At 42.2% G+C, this 18,795-nt stretch overlaps 1 protein-coding gene and 1 long non-coding RNA gene across 4 annotated transcripts in view; one reads left to right on the forward strand and one right to left on the reverse strand.

Annotated features, from left to right (window-relative positions):
- The window catches only part of MARCHF6 (membrane associated ring-CH-type finger 6), an 86,845-nt gene extending 77,401 nt beyond the window's left edge, over positions 1–9,444 (reverse strand). The window contains exon 1 of one of the 2 annotated variants that reach the window (XM_011754328.2): positions 9,225–9,444. In XM_011754328.2, the coding sequence (XP_011752630.1) occupies positions 9,225–9,243 (19 nt within the window). In that variant the 5' untranslated portion in view covers positions 9,244–9,444. Of the gene's footprint in view, positions 1–8,464; positions 8,715–9,224 lie in introns of those variants that run through there. The other variant, XM_011754331.3, reaches the window with a different exon arrangement.
- A 34-nt stretch (positions 9,445–9,478) lies between these two features.
- LOC105489498 (uncharacterized) lies at positions 9,479–16,977 on the forward strand. Of its 2 annotated transcripts, XR_011625135.1 has the most exons (3): positions 9,479–11,588; positions 12,428–12,690; positions 15,978–16,977. It is a non-coding gene; the product is annotated as an uncharacterized lncRNA (long non-coding RNA). The 2 variants fall into 2 exon arrangements; XR_011625134.1 differs by lacking the exon at positions 15,978–16,977 and having other exon boundaries at positions 12,428–12,808.
- The last annotated feature ends 1,818 nt before the right edge of the window (positions 16,978–18,795 follow it).

The following is an 18,795-nucleotide window of genomic DNA, read 5'->3' on the forward strand; positions in this document are numbered from 1 at the left end:
TATGTGTGGATCTATTTCTGGACTCTCTATCCTACACTATCAGACCAATGGATTTTAACAGTTAATTTAATTTTTTAAGGTGATTGACATGTTTTCAGATACGACATTAAGAAACTACCACTTGTCAAGTTTTGACATAATATCAAAGAACATACAAATATCTGAAAATATCCCTTTTCAAGCTATATATCTGTGTGATGCCAAATTTTTATATACACTAACCAAAACATTTAACAAAGTTACTGCAAAGGCAGAGATGAGAATCCAATTGTCTTATAATAATCCAGAGAAAGTTATTTTTATTAACATATATTGTTCATTGTTACTTTTAAATATTCTAAATAATTTGTGGTCATTTTTCATTTCTAATATGGTAAATATCTATCTTTATATATACAACCCACATAAACAAAAGTCTTTTGGGTCCTCAATTTTAAGAGTGTAAAGGGGTCCTGGGACAAAGCTTTGAAAACTACTCTACATCAATGGTCTTCAAACTGTTCCATTCAATAGAAATGCCTCTTGGCACTTTTCAAGACTTGGAATGAAAAAATGAAACATGCAGAAAACATTGTTGCACAGGTCCTAGATACATAGTAGACATGTACCTGATAGTTGGTAAATGGGGAAGTAATCAAAAAAGACACAGAATCTCCAATATTCTATTTCAAAAGTGTTAGAACAGAACTGCACCCTACACAGTGTAAATTTGTGTATAAATTATACTTTATTAACCTGACTCCATCTTTACAGAATACATTAAGAGGTGACAGAAGGGAAGAAGAGAGACAGGAAAGTAAAAAGGATATTACAGCTAGGTACGATGGCTCACACCTGTAATCCAGCATTTTGGGAGGCCGAGGCGGGTGGATCACATGAGGTCAGGAGTTCAAGACCAGTCTGACCAACATGGAGAAACCCTGTCTCTACTAAAAATACAAAATTAGCCAGCTGTGGTGGTGCGTGCCTGTAATCCCAGCTACTCAGGAGGCTGAGGCGGGAGAATCGCTTGAACCCAGGAGGCAGAGGTTGCCATGAGCCAAGATCGCGCCACTGCACTCCAGCCTGGGCAACAAGAGCTAAACTCCGTCTCAAAAAAAAAAAAAAAAAAAAAAAAAGGTATTATAATGAAGTTAAGTTATAAAAAATAAGTGTACAGGGAATGCTTCAGTCTTCCAAGCCTTCAAGAATTCATGTCTATCATGGGCTGAATTGCATTCCCCCTCCCCCGCCGTAATTCATGTGTTGAAGCCCTATCCTACAGCATACATAATGTGACTGTATTCGGAGACAGGATCTTCAAAGAGGTAATTAAGTTAAAATGAGGTCCTCAGAGTGGGCCCTAACCCAGTATGACTAGCGTCCTTAAAAGAGCAGCCTAGGACATTGAGGGAAAACTACATGAAGACACACAGAGAAGACCACAAGAAGACACAGAAGACAATCATCTAAAAGCCAAGGAGAGAGGCCTCGGAAGAAACCAGGCCTGCCAACACCTTTATCTCAAACTTCCAGCCTCCAGACATTGAGAAAATAAATTTCTCTTAAGCACCCAGTCTGCAGTACTCTGTTACAGCAGCCCCTGCAAACTAAAACAATGTCTAAAACTGAATTACTTATCTCGTTCCACTCCCATTTGAAAAAAATCTAAAAATCAATCATTTTTAACTCCTCCTCCTTATACTACCTCTTCAATTGCTATGTTCTATTAATTCTATCTTGGTCTATTTCTTCTTTTCCATTCTTTCCATTCCCTCTACCTTAATGTAAACTTGTATATCTCATCTAGCCTACTGCAACAGCATTCTAAAATACAGTCTGAATTATTAAGTTTTCCCTTAGGGGGGTCTTACTTCTTATTCACTTTTTAAGAACTCTTTCTTTTCTACCTGTATTATACTAAAAATAAGTGATCTTCATATCCTTACAGGAGAGAAGTAAAACCCACTAAAGTAAGCCTGGCCTGGAAGAAATGCGAAGTAGATGTCTGGAAGAGGATAACCCAGCAATAATCACTCACAGGACTTCAGTCTAAAAAGTATTCTAATTGAGCAATGTAGCAGATCTCTTTTGAACTGTCTTACCAGCTCAAGAATGGACACAGCCAGTCATGATTCTTATTCTTACATTACGTTTCCCACCACCACCCAGCTACCTGGATCAAAAGGATAGGCAACCGACCCAAGATAAGCCAGTGAGATTCTAGCTTCCAGACATTTGAGTTTAAGACAAACAGAAACTTGTTTTAAACAACCAGGAAAGAGACAGACCCAGTAACCCTGGGGGATTGGTTTCAGGAACTCCACAGGTACCAAAATCTACAGATGCTCAAGTCCCTTATGTAAAACAGCATAATATTTCCAAGTAACCTATGCACATCCTTCCATATACAGGAGTCTCCTGAACAAGGGTTAGGGGCACCAACCTCCTGCACAATAAAAAATTCACATACAACTGGGTGCGGTGGCTCATGCCTATAATCCCAGCACTTTGGGAGGCTAAGGCAGACAGATCACCTGAGGTCAGGAGTTCAAGCCAACATGATGAAACCCCATCTCTACTAAAAATACAAAATTAGCCAGGCATGGTGGTACATGCCTGTAATCCCAGCTACTCAGGAGGCTGAGGCAGGAGAATCGCTTGAACCTGGGAGGCTGAGGTTGCAATGAGCTGAGATCGTGCCACTGTACTATAGCCTGGGCAACAAGAGCAAAACTCCATCCCCCCCTCAAAAAAAAAAACCACCACACATACAACTTTTGACTCTCCAAAAACTACTAATGGCCTACTGGTGACCAGAAGCCTTACCATAACATAATACAACATAAACAGTCAATTAATACATATTTTGTATTACATTTTTTAAATTTTTTTATTTTTTTGAGATGGAGTCTTGCTCTGTTGCCCAGGCTAGAATGCAATGGTGTGATCTGGGCTCACTGCAAGCTCCGCCTCCCAGGTTCACACCATTCTCCTGTCTCAGCCTCCCAAGTAGCTGGGATTACAGGAACCCGCCACCACACCTAGTTAATTTTTTGTATTTTTAGTAAAGACAGGGTTTCGCCATGTTGTCCAGGCTGGTCTTGGACTCCTGACCTCAGGTGATCTGCCTGCCTAGGCCTCCCAAAGTGCTGGGATTATAGGCGCGAGCCACGGTGCCCGGCCTCTGTATTACATCATACCAGGTATTATGAGTACTCTAGAGATGAGTTAGAGTACAGATCTGTGAACACCACGGTTTGAACTGCATGCATCCACTTATACATGGATTTTTTTCTTCAATAAATACATTGGAAATTTTTTTGGAAATTCGGAACAATTTAAAAAAAAAACAGATGAACTGTGTAGGAGCAAAAAAAATAAAATTATGCCATGAATGCATAAACTGTATTATATGTATTGCATTATATGCTGTAATTCTTACAATATGTACTGTAATATGTATTATATACTGTATTCAATATTACATACTTTATTCTTACAATAAAGCTAGAGAAAAAAATTAAGAAAATCGGAAGGAAGAGAAAATACATTTACAGCACTGTACCATATATTTATTGATACCTGTCTATTTACAAGATAAATCATTCCGAAATGGCCAGCAACCACAGCTACAAACCTCAATTTATGGCACATATGAAACAATTCGACTTTTTCCTCATAATGTCATGCCTTTTTTCAGCTTCCTGGAGCTCTTCCAGTATCACTTAGTGGCACCTCATATGGATCCCATCATGTTAGTCAAAGTTTAAGGTACTGCACTAAATGCAATGAAAAATACAAGAGAATCCAGAGAATCCATACTTTTTACCATATACAATTTACTGGAGAGATGAATGGCTCATGCAGAGGTGATTAGCCTCACAAGGTGTTTTAAGCAGATAGGATACTGGCAACACTTGAGCTCACCACAACAGCAACAGAAGATGGCTATGAAATTATTACAGTAGCACAGTATGCACTAAGGTTAATTTCATGCAGTTATGATTTAATATTGTATCTAAGTTTCTTTACATCTCCCAACTGTGAACAGTGCCATGTGCAGTCTCCATTACGTTTGTATGTGTAAGTTTTGATAAATTTTAACATTTCATGACAGATTTGTATATACTTTGATACTTAGTAAAACAGACTAGTATCTACATATATTTTATGCATTAATGACATAACTTTTTAACTTTCTCACTATTTCTAGACCACACAGTTCATCTACAAGTTTTTTCAAATTGTTGCAAATCTCCAAAATTTTTTCCAATATATTAAAGAAAAAAATCCATGTGTAAGTGGACCCATGTAGTTCAGACCCATGTTGTTCAAGAGTCAACTGTACTTTAAATTATCTCTAGATTACTTAGAATAATTATAACATAAATGTTATGTAGTCATACTGTATTGTTTAGGGAATAATGACAAGAAAAAAAGTCTGTACATGTTCACTACAGATGCAATCATCTATTTTTTTCCAAGTATTTTCCATCTGACATTGGATGAATCCATGGATGCAAAACCCAGATACAGAAGGCTGGCTGCATATCAAGACAATTTATGTCTCACCTCAGCTCAAAACCCTCCCATAGGTCCCTATCTCACTAAAGTAAAAGTCGGTGAAGTCCTACATGCTCATTCCTCATTGGCTCCATGATCTCTCTGACCTCATATTATACTTACTCTTCTCCCAACTCTCACTCCATTACAGCAACACTGCTCTCCTGGTTATTTTTTGAACACTCTAGGCATGCTCCCATCTTAGAGACTTCACACAGGCTATATTCCCTCTGCCTGGAACGCTCTGCCCAGAGTATCTGCAGGGCTAACTCCTTCTCCTTTGCTCCTTCTCAGTGAGGCCTTCCTTTACTGCTATATTTAAAACCGCAACACCTAGTGAGCCAAGATCACGACACTGCACTCCAGCCTGGGTGACAGAGCGAGACTCCGTCTCAAAAAAAAAAAAAAAAAAAAAACCAACAGCAACCCTTGCCCTCATATCCTGGCACTTCTTATTCCCTCCCAATTCACTGTTCTCCACAGCATTTATAACCTTCGAGTTATGCCATATAATTTATTACATGTTTATTCTGTCTTAAGCTAATAACTATAATGTAAGCTCTATGAAAGAAAGGATTTTCTCTATATTGTTCCTTGCCTAGCCCAAATGCATCAAATAGTGCCTGGCTCATAACAGGTCCTCAATAAGCATTTAACAAATAAATGCATGTACACTTGGTCACAAACATGCCAAAACAGTGAAAGGTGATGTACGGTAAGAAACATGCAGCAGACATCTCTGGAAACAAAGAAGACCATGTGGTTCTAGAAAGAGAGTAACTAGCTGTCTGATTCTGACAACTTTCTATCCTTTTAACTCATTTCTTCCAAATTTAAGTTACCTCAAACCATAATACTCTTTAGCTTCACACTTTTCGAATGAATATGTTCCATAAAGCATAAAGAACAACTGCTTTGGTATTCCATAAAAAAATTACTAAGACTTTGTATTATGTTCTACTAATACAAACGGTAATTTAGCAAAATAGAAAAAAAAAAAAAGTCAGCTTTATATCACTGAGCCGAAATGTGGGCATTCTATGACAAAATAATATTATATTTGAGAACTTCACATCAACACTTGCAACATCTATTCCAATATTGTACTGCTTTTCCTTTAAAAAAAAAAAAAAAAAAAAGTATATCCTTGAGCAAGGGATAGATTTTTCTGTGAAACTGAGAAATCTCAAGTGCACTGCAGGATCAGACTCCTAACCCATAAAATGAGGAGGGCAAATGTCTAAGGTCTCCTACAGCTCTGAAGTTTAAAAATGTGCAGATGGATAGCAATTGACATAACACATCTGCACTCACAAATAACATATACACAGTAAGAATGATTCATCCATCCCTGTATCATGAGAATGGATTATGAACCTGTTGATTTTACAAAAATTTAATACTGAAGACACTTAAGAGATCTTTAAAATCTAGCAAACAATTAGTATGAAAGGGCCACGTCAGAACTGAGTATTACTACAAATGCATAACATTCTGAGCATTAGACTATCATATATGGTACCATCAGAGGCAAGCAACATGCTATTTTTAAAAGGGAAGAGCTACACACTATATGCGCATGGTTGGTGTTTTTGTAACATTATTCTTAATCTCTTTGCGCGGAATATTAAAATATATTTTTAAAGGGCAGAGAACCGGCCAGGAACGGTGGCTTATGCCCATAATTCCAGCATTTTGGGAGGCTGAGGCAGGCAGATCACCTGAGGTCAGGAGTTCGAGATCAGTCTGGCCAACATGGCAAAACCCCATCTCTACTAAAAATACAAAAATTAGCAGGGAGAGGTGGCACGCTCCTGTAATCCCAGTTACTCAGGAGTCTGAGACAGAAGAATTGCTTGAACCCAGGAAGTGGAGGTTGCAGTGAGCTGACATCACACCACTGCACTCCAGCCTGGGCGACAGAGCAAGACTCCGTCTCAGAAAACAAAAAAAATAAATAAAAAACAGAACCACAACAGCATTAGTGTTTTCAAAAGTAGGTGATACTGATTTTTTTTCAATTTAGTTTTATGTTTGGCCATATTTTGAATATCTCCTACCAAAAAATACCAGATTTTAAAAACCTAAGTTGCATTTTTTAAAGAAACAATCTATAGGGCCGGGCGCGGTGGCTCACGCCTGTAATCCCAGCACTCTGGGAGGCCGAGGCGGGCGGATCACAAGGTCAGGAGATCGAGACCACGGTGAAACCCCGTCTCTACTAAAAATTACAAAAAATTAGCCGGGCGCGGTTGTGGGCGCCTGTAGTCCCAGCTACTCGGGAGGCTGAGGCAGGCGAATGGCGTGAACCCGGGAGGCGGATCTTGCAGTGAGCCGAGATCGCGCCACTGCACTCCAGCCTGGGCTGGGCGACAGAGCGAGACTCCGTCTCAAAAAAAAAAAAAAAAAGAATCTATAATAACTGATTTCGCAAATAGAACATTTATTAGTTTTTTGGCATCTTCACTCTATTATTTTTAATCCTCTATAACCCTCCCTTTTCCTTTAAGTGTTATTTCAACTTAAATTTTATCGTAAAAATGTCAGAAGACTTCCAAATTGGAATTTTGCAAAAGCAGGCATGAGAATACAGCACTAAAATTCACTTGCATTTCATGACTACTAATTTCATAAAATAAAGCAAAATAAAATTTTCGCCAAATTATAAAAATGATCCATCCTATAGAGGGAGTGACAAAAATAAATTCCAACATTGGACATTTAGTATCCACTTATAAATAAATATCTAATTTAAGTGCAGAGTCTGACAGACATGAGCTTGAATCGTGCCTCTGCCATTTACTACCTGTATAATCTTGGACAAGTTACTTAATCATACTAACCATCAGTTCCCTCATCTGTAAAATGAAAATGCCGCCTACTTAACGATGTTGACAGAATTAAATGAAATGTATATAAAGTGTTTAGTAAAGCATATTCTACCCGTTGAGTCTTCAGCACATGTTATTTTAACAGGGAACAGTGTTCAACAAATAAATGTCATGTATACCTTATCCTGATTATAATTTTACAAGAGAAAAAATATATTTAAGCACTAGAAGTACAATGAAAATATTTCATGATTCCATACGTGCTTCGAGCGCAATTCCTGAATTACCATAGGTTACTGTCACACCATAAAAGTATGCAAGTAGCAATGCCCAGGCCAAAAGAATGAGAATTGAATATAATACGTCCGTACTTATCCTGTGATAAATGCATGCCTTAGTAGATTTATTCATTAAAAATTGATAAGGATGTGAAACCTACATAGATGGAAATTTTACACGCAAGGACCACCTGTCAAAAAGAAATAGTTCCCAACCTTCAGCAGTTTCGCTTTACTATTTTTTCCAAAGGCGTCTCCAGTGGCGATTAGCTACACTCAGTGTATATAATAAACATACTGTGGCATAATGAAAGGGAAATTATTTGCAATCAGAATGCCTACATTCAAATCTGTCTCTTACTACCTGTGTAAAGCTTCGACAAGCTATTAAAACAACGAAGCCTACATTTCAACATCTATAAAAGATAATACCTACCTATTCCACAGGCCTTTTACGAAGATCAAACGCGAATGTACAGCAAGTGCCACATGTTATAGTTGAGGTTTTTATTAAAGGCAAGACTTCTTTTAAAAAAATAAGTCGTTATCAACTCATTACAGAGATATTATCAAACTTCTTTCACTCATTACTGCACCCCGTGACGGCGTCTGATAATTCATTTTCATTTAAAATTGCCAAAATCACAACCTATAAGGTTGAAAGAAGCTTATACCCCCATAAATATACCTAAAGTAGAAAAGCATTTGCACCGATAACCGGAACATCAAAAAAGGCAGAATAATTTAGTAATTTCCTCTATAAACTCACTACTCATTTAAAAACACAGCTGGTTAAAAATAATTTACTACCTTCAGTGGGTAAGAAAATGCGCTTGAAGAGACATAAGGTGTGGACGTTTACATCTTAGGTATTCATTGTAGAAGGGTCAGTTTGTTCAAAGTAACCGTATCCAACAGGCAATCGCAAAACAAAACCAAGAGAACCCTGCTTATAGGTGTCAAGGATTTAAAACCAAATGGATCGCAACAAAAGAGCCCCCCCTCCGTTTAGTAAACAGATTCTCGAGCTGCAGGCTAGCCGAGGACCGGGCTTTTCAATAGGGGTCAGCTCACTCCACTCGGCAGTCACCTGGCGGGGTATTTTTCGCGAAGTTTCAAAGTCAACAAAGAAGTTCTGTGGCGAGGGGGTAGGGCCTGGCGAGCAATAGGCAGAAGGACGTAAAGAAAGACAAAACCCAGTGGGGGAAGGGTGCGGAAAACGCCCCCGGACGGCAGCGGCAGCGGCAGCGACAGCGGCCCCCTCTTCTGGGCCAGCGCGCGACGGCGGGGACGAGGGAGGCCACGCCGGCCCGGAGCAGCCACGACGCCCCAGGACCCGGGCCCGGCCCGGCAGGGTCCCCGCCCCCCTCGGCGGCGCGGGCGGGAAACGGCTGGGGGCGCGCCGAGGGTCACCTTCCGCTCCCCGGACCAGAGGCCCCGCGGGTGGGCAAACGGCCCAGGCGCCCGCCCTGCCGCGCTCCAGCCGCCCACCTCGAGCGCCGCGGACCTGGCCGGGGCACGAACCCGAGAGCCGACGCAAGGGCTCGGGCGCCGCGCGTCGCCGACTTACCTTCCTCCGCGGTGTCCATCTTGTCTGGGGGGGGTGGCGGTGACGCAGCCACGAGCTCCCGCGGCCGGGCGGGGAAAGAGGGCGGGGAGGAGGAGGAGGGAGCCGGGCCCGGGCAGGTGCGTGCGCTCAGGTGCGAGAGAGGAAGCGAGAGGAAGGAGAGGGGAGAGGGAGAGGGAGAGAGGCTGACAGAAAGCGAACCACAAGGGAGGGGGAGGGGCGGGAACACCTAGGGGCGAGGCCTGGGCGGGGCGCCGAGGCGGAAGGGGCGGGAGCTCCCCAACGACAGACAGTGTCACTTCCGGCGGCCGCGGTGCGCACGCTCGGTTGTAGGCTAAGGCGGGGAAGGACCTTTTTCGGGGGCGCGGTGAATCACCGCGTGCTCTGGGCCACCTGGGGTAGTCGCCGAGAATGCGCCGGACAGCGGGGCCGAAACCTGAGCTTTGGTGACCGCTTCTGGAGGGGCGCAGAGCAGTGGGAAGAGGCCGCGAGAACCTAGCGCCCGCCCCAGCCGACGTGCGAGACAAAGGCTACGGCGCGGGGCTCTTCGGGAGGCCGGGATGCCTGTGACAATGCGAGTCTGCGCTCCACGCTCCCGCACCGCGATGCCGAGGCCGAATGGCTAGAGTGGGCCCAGGCGTCAGCATTTCTGTTTGGCACCCGGGCCGTTGTGGTGCACGTTTTGAGGAACTACTAAAGCCTCACTGTGATGAAAAAGGCAAACGCTGACTTCACCAAAATTACTCCCAGGGAGACTTCTGCATTTGGCTGGAAGGACTATTTGAGTAAACCGCTGAGGCTGGGGGTTGAAACATAATCCTCCTTTAAGGGAGATCTGTTCGGATACCGAGTTAGGGACGCTTGCCTGCGCAGAGCTAAGGGAAGAACGGTCCTAGGCCAAGCTCTGTCCCCATCAGCACGTCACCCTCCCTCACTGTAATCCTTGACTGTTTCTCTAAATGAAGAATTATTTAGAGAATACAAATTAGAAGGGCCGCCAAGTCAGAATTGCCTGAGCGGGAGCAGTCTTTCCAGCCTCGAAAAATGTTTAAACAATATGCAGATGACCTAGCACAAATAAAGAATGCTAACAACCGCTGTTATGTGTGAGTGGTGGAATTGGGAGGGCCCCTCCCGCAATCTTCATCAAATAGAATAAGGTTTAGAATAAAAATAATGAAATACAGTTTTTCAAAAAGAGCAGCGCTTGACTAATGTTTACTGATGTCACTCATGTTACTCAAGGCAGGAAAGAACTCAAACTCTACATAATAGGGACCCACTGATTTCAGGGGCTGGCCCTGATAATTAAGCAGACAGCCATTCTTTAAATTTGTTTTTTGTTGTTGTTTGCTTATTTTTTTTTTTTTTTCTTTTTTTGAGAAGAGGTCTCGCATCGTCACCCAGGCAGGAATGCAGTGGTGCGATAGTGGCTCACTGCAGTCTCACTATGTTGACCAGTATGATTTCGAACTCCTGTCTTCAAGCGATCTTTACGCCTTGGCCTCCTGAAGTGCTGGGGTTACAGACGTGTGCCGCTATGCCCTGCCTAAATATGTTTATATATACTACCTCCCAAGAAACAATTTGAAGACAGCTCTTTCTCCAGCTCCCCTCCTTCCGATCCAACTCCAACAAGAGCTAACCCTCCCTGGAAGACCTGTAGCAGAACACTTGTTGGCCTGCTGAGACTAGGGGAAAAGATCAGGACGATCAGATCTATCAGATGTTATATGGCATCAGGGCGAAGGATTCTGAAAGAAAGACTGAGGTTTGCTGGAGGAAGTACTGGTAGTGCCAAGGGCAGGTACGTGACCCTCAGAGCTGCAGAGCCAGGTTAGGATGAAGGGAATGTGTGTGTATGCGGGGCGTGGAGGGAGCCTTCCTTTTGTCTTTACATGCCTTCCCTTGTGATGTTCAAAGGAAAGTTAACCTTTTAACTAATTCTCCCTTCTGCATAGTAATTCCTTCTGGAATTGCCCTAACCTTTTCGCATTCAGACTTAGGCATTAAATATAGGAGTAATAAATCAACATTTGTTGAGTCCCCACTGTGAGTCAGGCACTAGTTCTCACAACAGCCCTTCCAATACATGAATCAGTCACACCTCTCTTGGTTGCCAGTGACAGGAACTCAACTGCTAGGCAGAAGGGAGGAAGGTACTGTTGATATGGACAGACTCCAAGAAGGGGAGGGACTGCTGGGACTACTGGAAGGAGAATGCCTCTCTGCCCCCATGCCTCAGCTCTGCCTCTCTCTCTGCACGTTGGCTTCATACTGTTGGACCAGCTTCCTCCGTATGTCTGGAAACAAGGCCACTGACAGCTCCCAACATTTCATCTTCTGCCCCATCATCAGATAGGCGAGGTAAGGCTGATGATCTCTAGTCCCAAGTTAAAAATTCTCAGGGAAGGATAGTTCATTGGTCCAGCTAGTTACCTGCCCCTGAATCAAATGATTGTGCCAAAGATCTAGGATCTTTAAGAACATGGACATTGTCATGTTCTTGTAACTGCCATGTTCAGGTAAGAACAATGGACACTACCTTGTGGAAGTGGAGAAAGACCATCTCCCACAAGAAGGGGGAGGACAAAACAATAGATATCTATCAGAATTAGAGTTCAATTAAATTACTAGGTACTGATAGAACTCTAAAGCAATAGTTACCAAATTTGAGGGTGTCTCCATCATTGACACCTTTAACAATCTGATAAAATCTATGGATTTTGTTCTCAGAAAAAATTGGTTAAACACAGAACATTGCCTGCAATCTCAGGGGGGTATATAGATGCCTTGAACTCCATGCATGAATCCTAGGTTAAAAGACCCTCTCATGTAAAGTATTGAGAAAAGTGGTGATGTTCTCTTCCCTTTCTAAGACTATGGCAGACTGGGTTTTTTAGACCAACAGTTGGAAATTCTATATAAAAATATAGAAAACAGATTTTTTAAAGCACTGAAGGCCTGACAAAAATAGTAAGGTAACTACCAGACCAAAATCTTTTTTTGTTGTTTTTGTTTTTGTTTTTGTTTTGAGATGGAGTCTCCCTCACTCTGCTGCCCAGGCTGGAGTGGTGTGATCTCTGCTTACTACAACTTCTGCCTCCTGGGTTCAAGCAATTCTCTAGCCTCGGCCTCCTGAGTGGCTGGGATTACAGGCATGTGCCACCACACCTGACTAATTTTTGTATTTTTTGTGGAGACAGGGTTTCACCATGTTGGCCAGACTGCTCTCAAACTCCTGACTTCAAGTGATCCATCCGCCTCAGCCTCCCAAAGTGCTGGGATTACAGGCATGAGCCACCATACCTGGCCTACCGGGCCAAAATCTAAGGACAGGAGAGAATACCAAAAAGTAAATGGAACATGAAGGCTGCTTTTGTTTTGCTGAACCAGACAAACTTGAACTTCTGTTTGACAGTTTCTAGCAGCAAGAAGGACGGCTGTCCAAGTCCAGAGCCTGCCCAAGGTAAGGCATCTGTTAAGGGACCTTCCACCAGGAGCCTCGCCCAAGACCCACACTGCTGCTATCTCGGAATGGTGAACCAAGTAAATCTGACTTCTCCTGGAAACTTCTAGGAAACTTATCTGAGCCTTATTTTTTAAAAGTTTCTGAAAATTTGTACCCGTGAATCAGCCCTGGCATAGACTGTACCCCAAATCCATACCCTGGTGATCAAATAATCTTAAGCAGTGAATTTAGTTTGAAGTAATCTTGGACTGCTGGGATCCCCTAAGCACCTGGCAAAAGCAAACACCAATTCTCTGTGGAAGAATGTACCTGAGTGCTACTCATTGTCCCTAGAAATGTATTTGTGGAGATTCTTTGACAGATAGATGTGTGTGTGTTGGTGTATATACAATACACACACACACTTCACATTTAGCACAAGAACTAACACGCAACAGGTAGCAGAAACCATCCACAAAACCTCAGGTATGGAAGTTAGTAAACACAGATTATAAAGCTACTACACTATGACTATTTAAGAAAGAGTAATGAAACAATTTTATTTTAAAATCTCAATTTTTAAACTGGAATTACATCTTTTGCCACCATTTAAACATAAAATATAAAATTGTATTCATCAAGAAATGAGGATATGCAATGCATAATTTTTTAGGTTGCATGCAAGCAAAATCTTCAGAGAACTCTGCACTTTTCCATGGGCGAGGGCATGGCTGTCCTTAGGCATGTGAGAGTCTGTGGCCTGTGGCTCCCCAATGGCAGAGGCCTCATTTCATGTACCGATGTATCCCTGAGGCCAATACAGGGCTTAACACATAGTAGGGTGTCACTAAATTTTGGCTGAATGAGTAACTATGATTTTCCAGGAGATACTTTATGTCACTGAAATAGCAACATGTGTGTGAATGCTCTTCTTAGGAAAAGACAAATTCATACCATAGCTGAAAAATCAATCCAGTAACAACCATATGTTAGGGTTAGTGTGTCTATGCTCTCACATCGGGATTTCTTGGTTATAATGAATTCATTTTCAGTACTTCATGCAGATATGCTCAACAGTGATATACACCAAGTTAAATAATCAAACTAGAGCACCATGTGTTTCTTATACAATATTCACATGAAAATTACTTACAATTTAACCCAGATTGTCACTAAAATGAAGGCCTTGAAGACCAGTTGTTCTTTTCTCCAAACTTTTGTTATAAACATTTTGAAATATTCAGAAAAGTTAAAGGATTAATATAATGAACACCTGTATGCCCAACCTAGATTCAACAATTGTTAATATTTAGCCATATTTATTTTAATGATATTCCTTTCTGTATCATTTGGAAATATTATGTATTATATATTTCCAAATATATATAAGTTCATATATACAGTTCACATATATATAGTTCATATATATAGTTCGTGTGTGTGTATGTGTATATATATATAGTTTTCTTTTGAGACAGTTTCGCTCTGTCACTCAGGCGGGAGTGCAGTGGTGCAATCTCAGCTCACTGCCACCTCCACCTCCCGGGCTCAAGTGCTTCTGGTGCCTCAGCCTCCCAAGTAGCTGGGATTACAGACATGCACCACCACACCCAGCTAATTTTTGTACTTTTAGTAGAGATGGGGTTTCACCATGTTAGCTAGGCTGATCTCAAACTCTTCAGTTCAAGTGATCCTCCCGCCTTGGCTTCCCAAAGTGCTGGGATTACAGGCACAAGCCACCGAGCCTGGCCAAAATATATATATTTGAACATCTTTGCCCCTAAATACTTTAGCATGTATCTCCTAAGGTTAGAATAATCTCCTTGAAAACCATTTCCACACCATAATAATATGTAGACTCTAAAGTTTCTCTAATTGTCCCAAGAATGACCTTTATAATTTTGTTAGTTTGTTTAACAAGGGTCCAATCTGGTTTCCTGTATTGCTACTGGTTTGGTCTCTACAGTCCATCTCCTTTAGTCTAGAATGGTCCCTGTACTTTTTGTTTTCCAATGACAATGCCTTTTGGAAGACCACAGAACAATTGTTTCATTCAATGAATGTCTTTCATGGTAGATTTATCTGATTGATTCCTGATTGGTGTCATTAGCTTGTTCCTTTAGCCCCTGTATTTCCTACAAACTAGAAGATAGGCTTAGAGGCTTAATCTGATTCAAGTTAAACATGTTTTTGCAAGAATATTTGATAGATGATTATGTGTTTTTCTTTTCTTTCTCTTTTTTTTTTTTTTTTTTTTTGTGAGATGGAGTCTCGCTCTGTCACCCAGGCTGGAGTGCACTCCGCCTCCCGGGTTCACGCCATTCTCCTTCCTCAGGCTCCCTAGTAGCTGGGACTACAGGCGCCTGCCACCATGCCTGGCTAATTTCTTGTATTTTTAGTAGAGACGGGGTTTCACCATGTTAGCCAGGATGGTCTCGATCTCCTGACCTCGTGATCCGCCTGTCTTGGCCTCCCAAAGTGCTGGGATTACAGGCGTGAGCCACCGCGCACGGCACCCCCCCTTTTTCTTTTTCTTTTTTTTTTTTTTTTTTGAGATGGAATCTCGCTCTGTTGCCTAGGCTGGAGTGCAGTGGTGTGATCTTGGCTCACTGCAACCTCCGCCTCCCAGGTTCAGGCTATTCTCCTGCCTCACCCTCCCAAGCAGCTGGGATTACGGGGAACACACTACCACGCCCAGCTAATTTTTGTAATTTTGTATTTTGTATTTTTAGTATTTTAGTAGAGACAGGGTTTCACCATGTCGGTCAGGCTGGTCTTGAACTCCTGACTTCAAGTGATCCGCCCACCTTGGCCTCCCAGAGTGCTGGGATTACAGGCGTGAGCCACCTCACCTGGCTGGTTATGTGTTTTTCATGTTACAGTACATCAGGAGGCCAGAAAGTCAGGTTGTGCCATGATTCACATTCTGAGTTTGAGTACTTGGTTAAAGTGGTGGTTGCCAAGTCTCATCATTTAGTAAGTATTCTATGGAGTAAGTCTTCAGATCCTTTCATTTTTATCTTATTCATTAAGCAGGACAGCCAAATTTTAAAATGGTTCTTAAATTCGAAAGTGCATGTTATTAAAAACATTCTTGTTATTTATAAAGATAAGTTTATTTTACAAAACCTTCTAAGCTCTTTACCACAAAATTCTCCCATAATTTTTCCAGTAAGATAAAACCTCCTTTTTCTGTTTGTGTCAATCTCCAATTCTTTTCTTTCTTTCTTTCTTTCTTTCTTTCTTTCTTTCTTTCTTTCTTTCTTTCTTTCTTTTTCTTTCTTTCTTTCTTTCTTTTTTCTTAGTGCAGTGGCGTAGTCTCAGCTCACTGCAACCTTTGCCTCCTGGGTTCAAGCAAAGATTGGAATGATGCAACCACAGGCCAAGGAATGCTGGCAGCACCAGAAGTTGAAGGACACAAGGAATGGATTCTCAGAGCCTCAGCAGGAAATATGGCCCTGCCAACACCTTGATTTCAGACTTCTCAACTCCAGTACTGGAAGGGAATAAACCTCTGTTGTTTTAAGCCTCCCAGTTTGTGATAATTTGTTACAGCAGCCGCAGGAAGCAAATAAGGAGAGCCTATTTGGAGGAGGACACCAACCCAGCAGTGGGTTACGAACTATTCATGCTTACAGCTACCTCATTCATCACTAGTCTAGACTTCAGCATTGACTTCATCACTGAAAAGGCTGCAGCTGAGCCTGGAGTTTCAGACTTCTGTGCTGCGTATGGCTACAGTGATTCTTAGGCCAGCTCCCTAGGTGGCAGATGAGTATCTCTCTAACAGACAAGTCTCTTTAAATATACAGTAGGGGCTGGGTGCGGTGGCTCACACATGTAATCCTAGCACTTTTGGAAGTTGAGGAAGGAGGATCACTGGAACCCAGGAGTTCAAGACCAGCCTTGCCAACATAGTGAAATCCTTCTCTACTAAAAAAATACAAAAATTAGCCAGGCATGGTGGTGCACACCTGTAATCCCAGCTCCTCAAGAGGCTGAAGTGGGAAAATCACTTGAACCTAGGAGGCAGAGGCTGCAGTGAGCCAAGATCGTGCCACTACACCCCAACCTGGGCAACAGAGTGAGACTGTCTCAAAAATACATAAACAAATAAATAAATCTACCGCAGGCCCTCCCTGTTCGTGGGTTCTGCATCCATGGATTCAACCAACTGTGGATCAAGAATAGGTTCATCTGTACTAAACATGTATCGACTTTTCTTCTTGTCTGTATTCCCTAAATGAAATAGTATGACAAGCCAACATAGTGGCTCACGCCTGTCATCACAGCACTTTGGGAGGCTGGGACAGGAGGATTGCTTGAGCCCTGGGAGTTTGAGACCAGCCTAAGCAACATAGACCCCATCTCTATGAAAAAAAAAAATTTAATTATTCAGGCATGGTGGTGTGTGCCTGTAGTCCCAGCTACTCAGGAGGCTGAGGTGGGAGGTTCACTTGAGCCTAGGAGGTCAAGGCTGCAGTGAGCTGTGATCACGCCACAGTCCTCCACCCTGGACGACAGAGTGAGACCCTGTTTCAAACAAGTAAACATAAATATATAGTATACCAACTACTTATATAACATTTACATCGTGTTAGGCATTATAAGTAATTGAGACATGATTTAAAGTATATGGGAAGATATGAATAGGTTACATGCAAATTCTATACCATTTTATATAAGGAACTTGATCACCCATGGATTTTGGGTGCAGGGTCTGGAAACCAGTCCCTCACAGATATTGTGGAGAGATCATACATTTTCATCTGGTATTTTGACCTCTAACCTGAAATTGTATGTTTGCTCCAAAGTGAAACTCTCCCTAAGTGTTTTTATCTTAGACACATGGAATCCAGAGGAACCTTGAGGAATTATCTGGCATATCTCACTCCATTATTCATGGAAACCATTGAGCTCTGATGCTGAATCTCTCTTGTTAGCTTCTCATGTGTCTTTATTGTTTTATGGACTGAATGTTTGTGTCCCCCCCAAAATTCATATGTTAAAATCCTAATCCCCAGTGTGATGGTACTAGGAGATGAGGCCTTTGGGAGATAATTGAGCTTAGATGAGGTCGTGAAGATGAGGTCCCCATGATGGAATTAGTGTTCTTATAGGATTTAGGCCACTCCGTCTATGATATTCTGAAATAGCAGCCTGAACTGAAACAAGACAATTATCATCAAACATCATTTGAGCGCTTATTCTGTATAATATGCTATGGAAGATCCCCAAAACAAGAAGATTAGGCAAGTCTAAGGCCTGATTTCTGTCCTCAAAGAAGGCGAAGGCTACAGTTAGATTAGAAACTACTGCCTAGCTTTACTGAGAGAGAATCATTTTTACAACATCAGTTAGAGAAGCCACATAATGATCACCATTATGACTGCTTAGATGTAACTTTGGGATCTAACTAGACTTTCTAGATCCCTTAGGCTTAAGTCTTCTATTTGACCACAAATATTGAGTGCATGTGCATGTTATGTTTGTCTGTTAAGTTCTCCTTCCTTCTTCTCCTGGCAATAATATCCTCCTTTCTTTTATAGAACTACATGTCCCTCACTCAAAACGCAGAGTTCTAGGGGAATCGGCCAGTCTGAGGAGGGCGGATAGCTGAGGCAGGACTACATGTACCCTCTCCTTGTACCTAGAGGTGCTGTATTTCTACTGCTGGCCCTTCAATCCACTTCTCTCCCCCACTCTGAGTCCAGGCTTCTGACATTTAGTTCATGGCTGCACCAATAGAGACTGACATTGATTCTAACAATATTTTTAATTGAAATTGTAACCAGTTATTCAGAAGCTCTAAAATAATTACAGTATCCAGCATGGATGGAGCACTTGCTGAGCGCAAGCACCATCCAACCAATGAGGCCAGGACGGAGGCGGAGAACACTCAGGTGCAGCGAGTTGCCCAGGCCTCACACCTCCTGAATGGCTGCACTTGAGAAATGGCCCCAGGGGCTATGTCAGGAAAGCATGTGGGGCTCCTTGGAGGTTTCTGAGTTCAGTCAGATATTTAACCTCACTTGCCTCCCTTGCCTAGAGTTTCAAACTCCTGTGCTGCGTGTGGTTACAATGGGTATCAGGTCAGCTCCCTAGGTCCCAGATGAGTAGCTC

Source organism: Macaca nemestrina, chromosome 6 (assembly GCF_043159975.1).
Source record: "Macaca nemestrina isolate mMacNem1 chromosome 6, mMacNem.hap1, whole genome shotgun sequence".
Taxonomy (NCBI): Eukaryota; Metazoa; Chordata; class Mammalia; order Primates; family Cercopithecidae; genus Macaca; species Macaca nemestrina.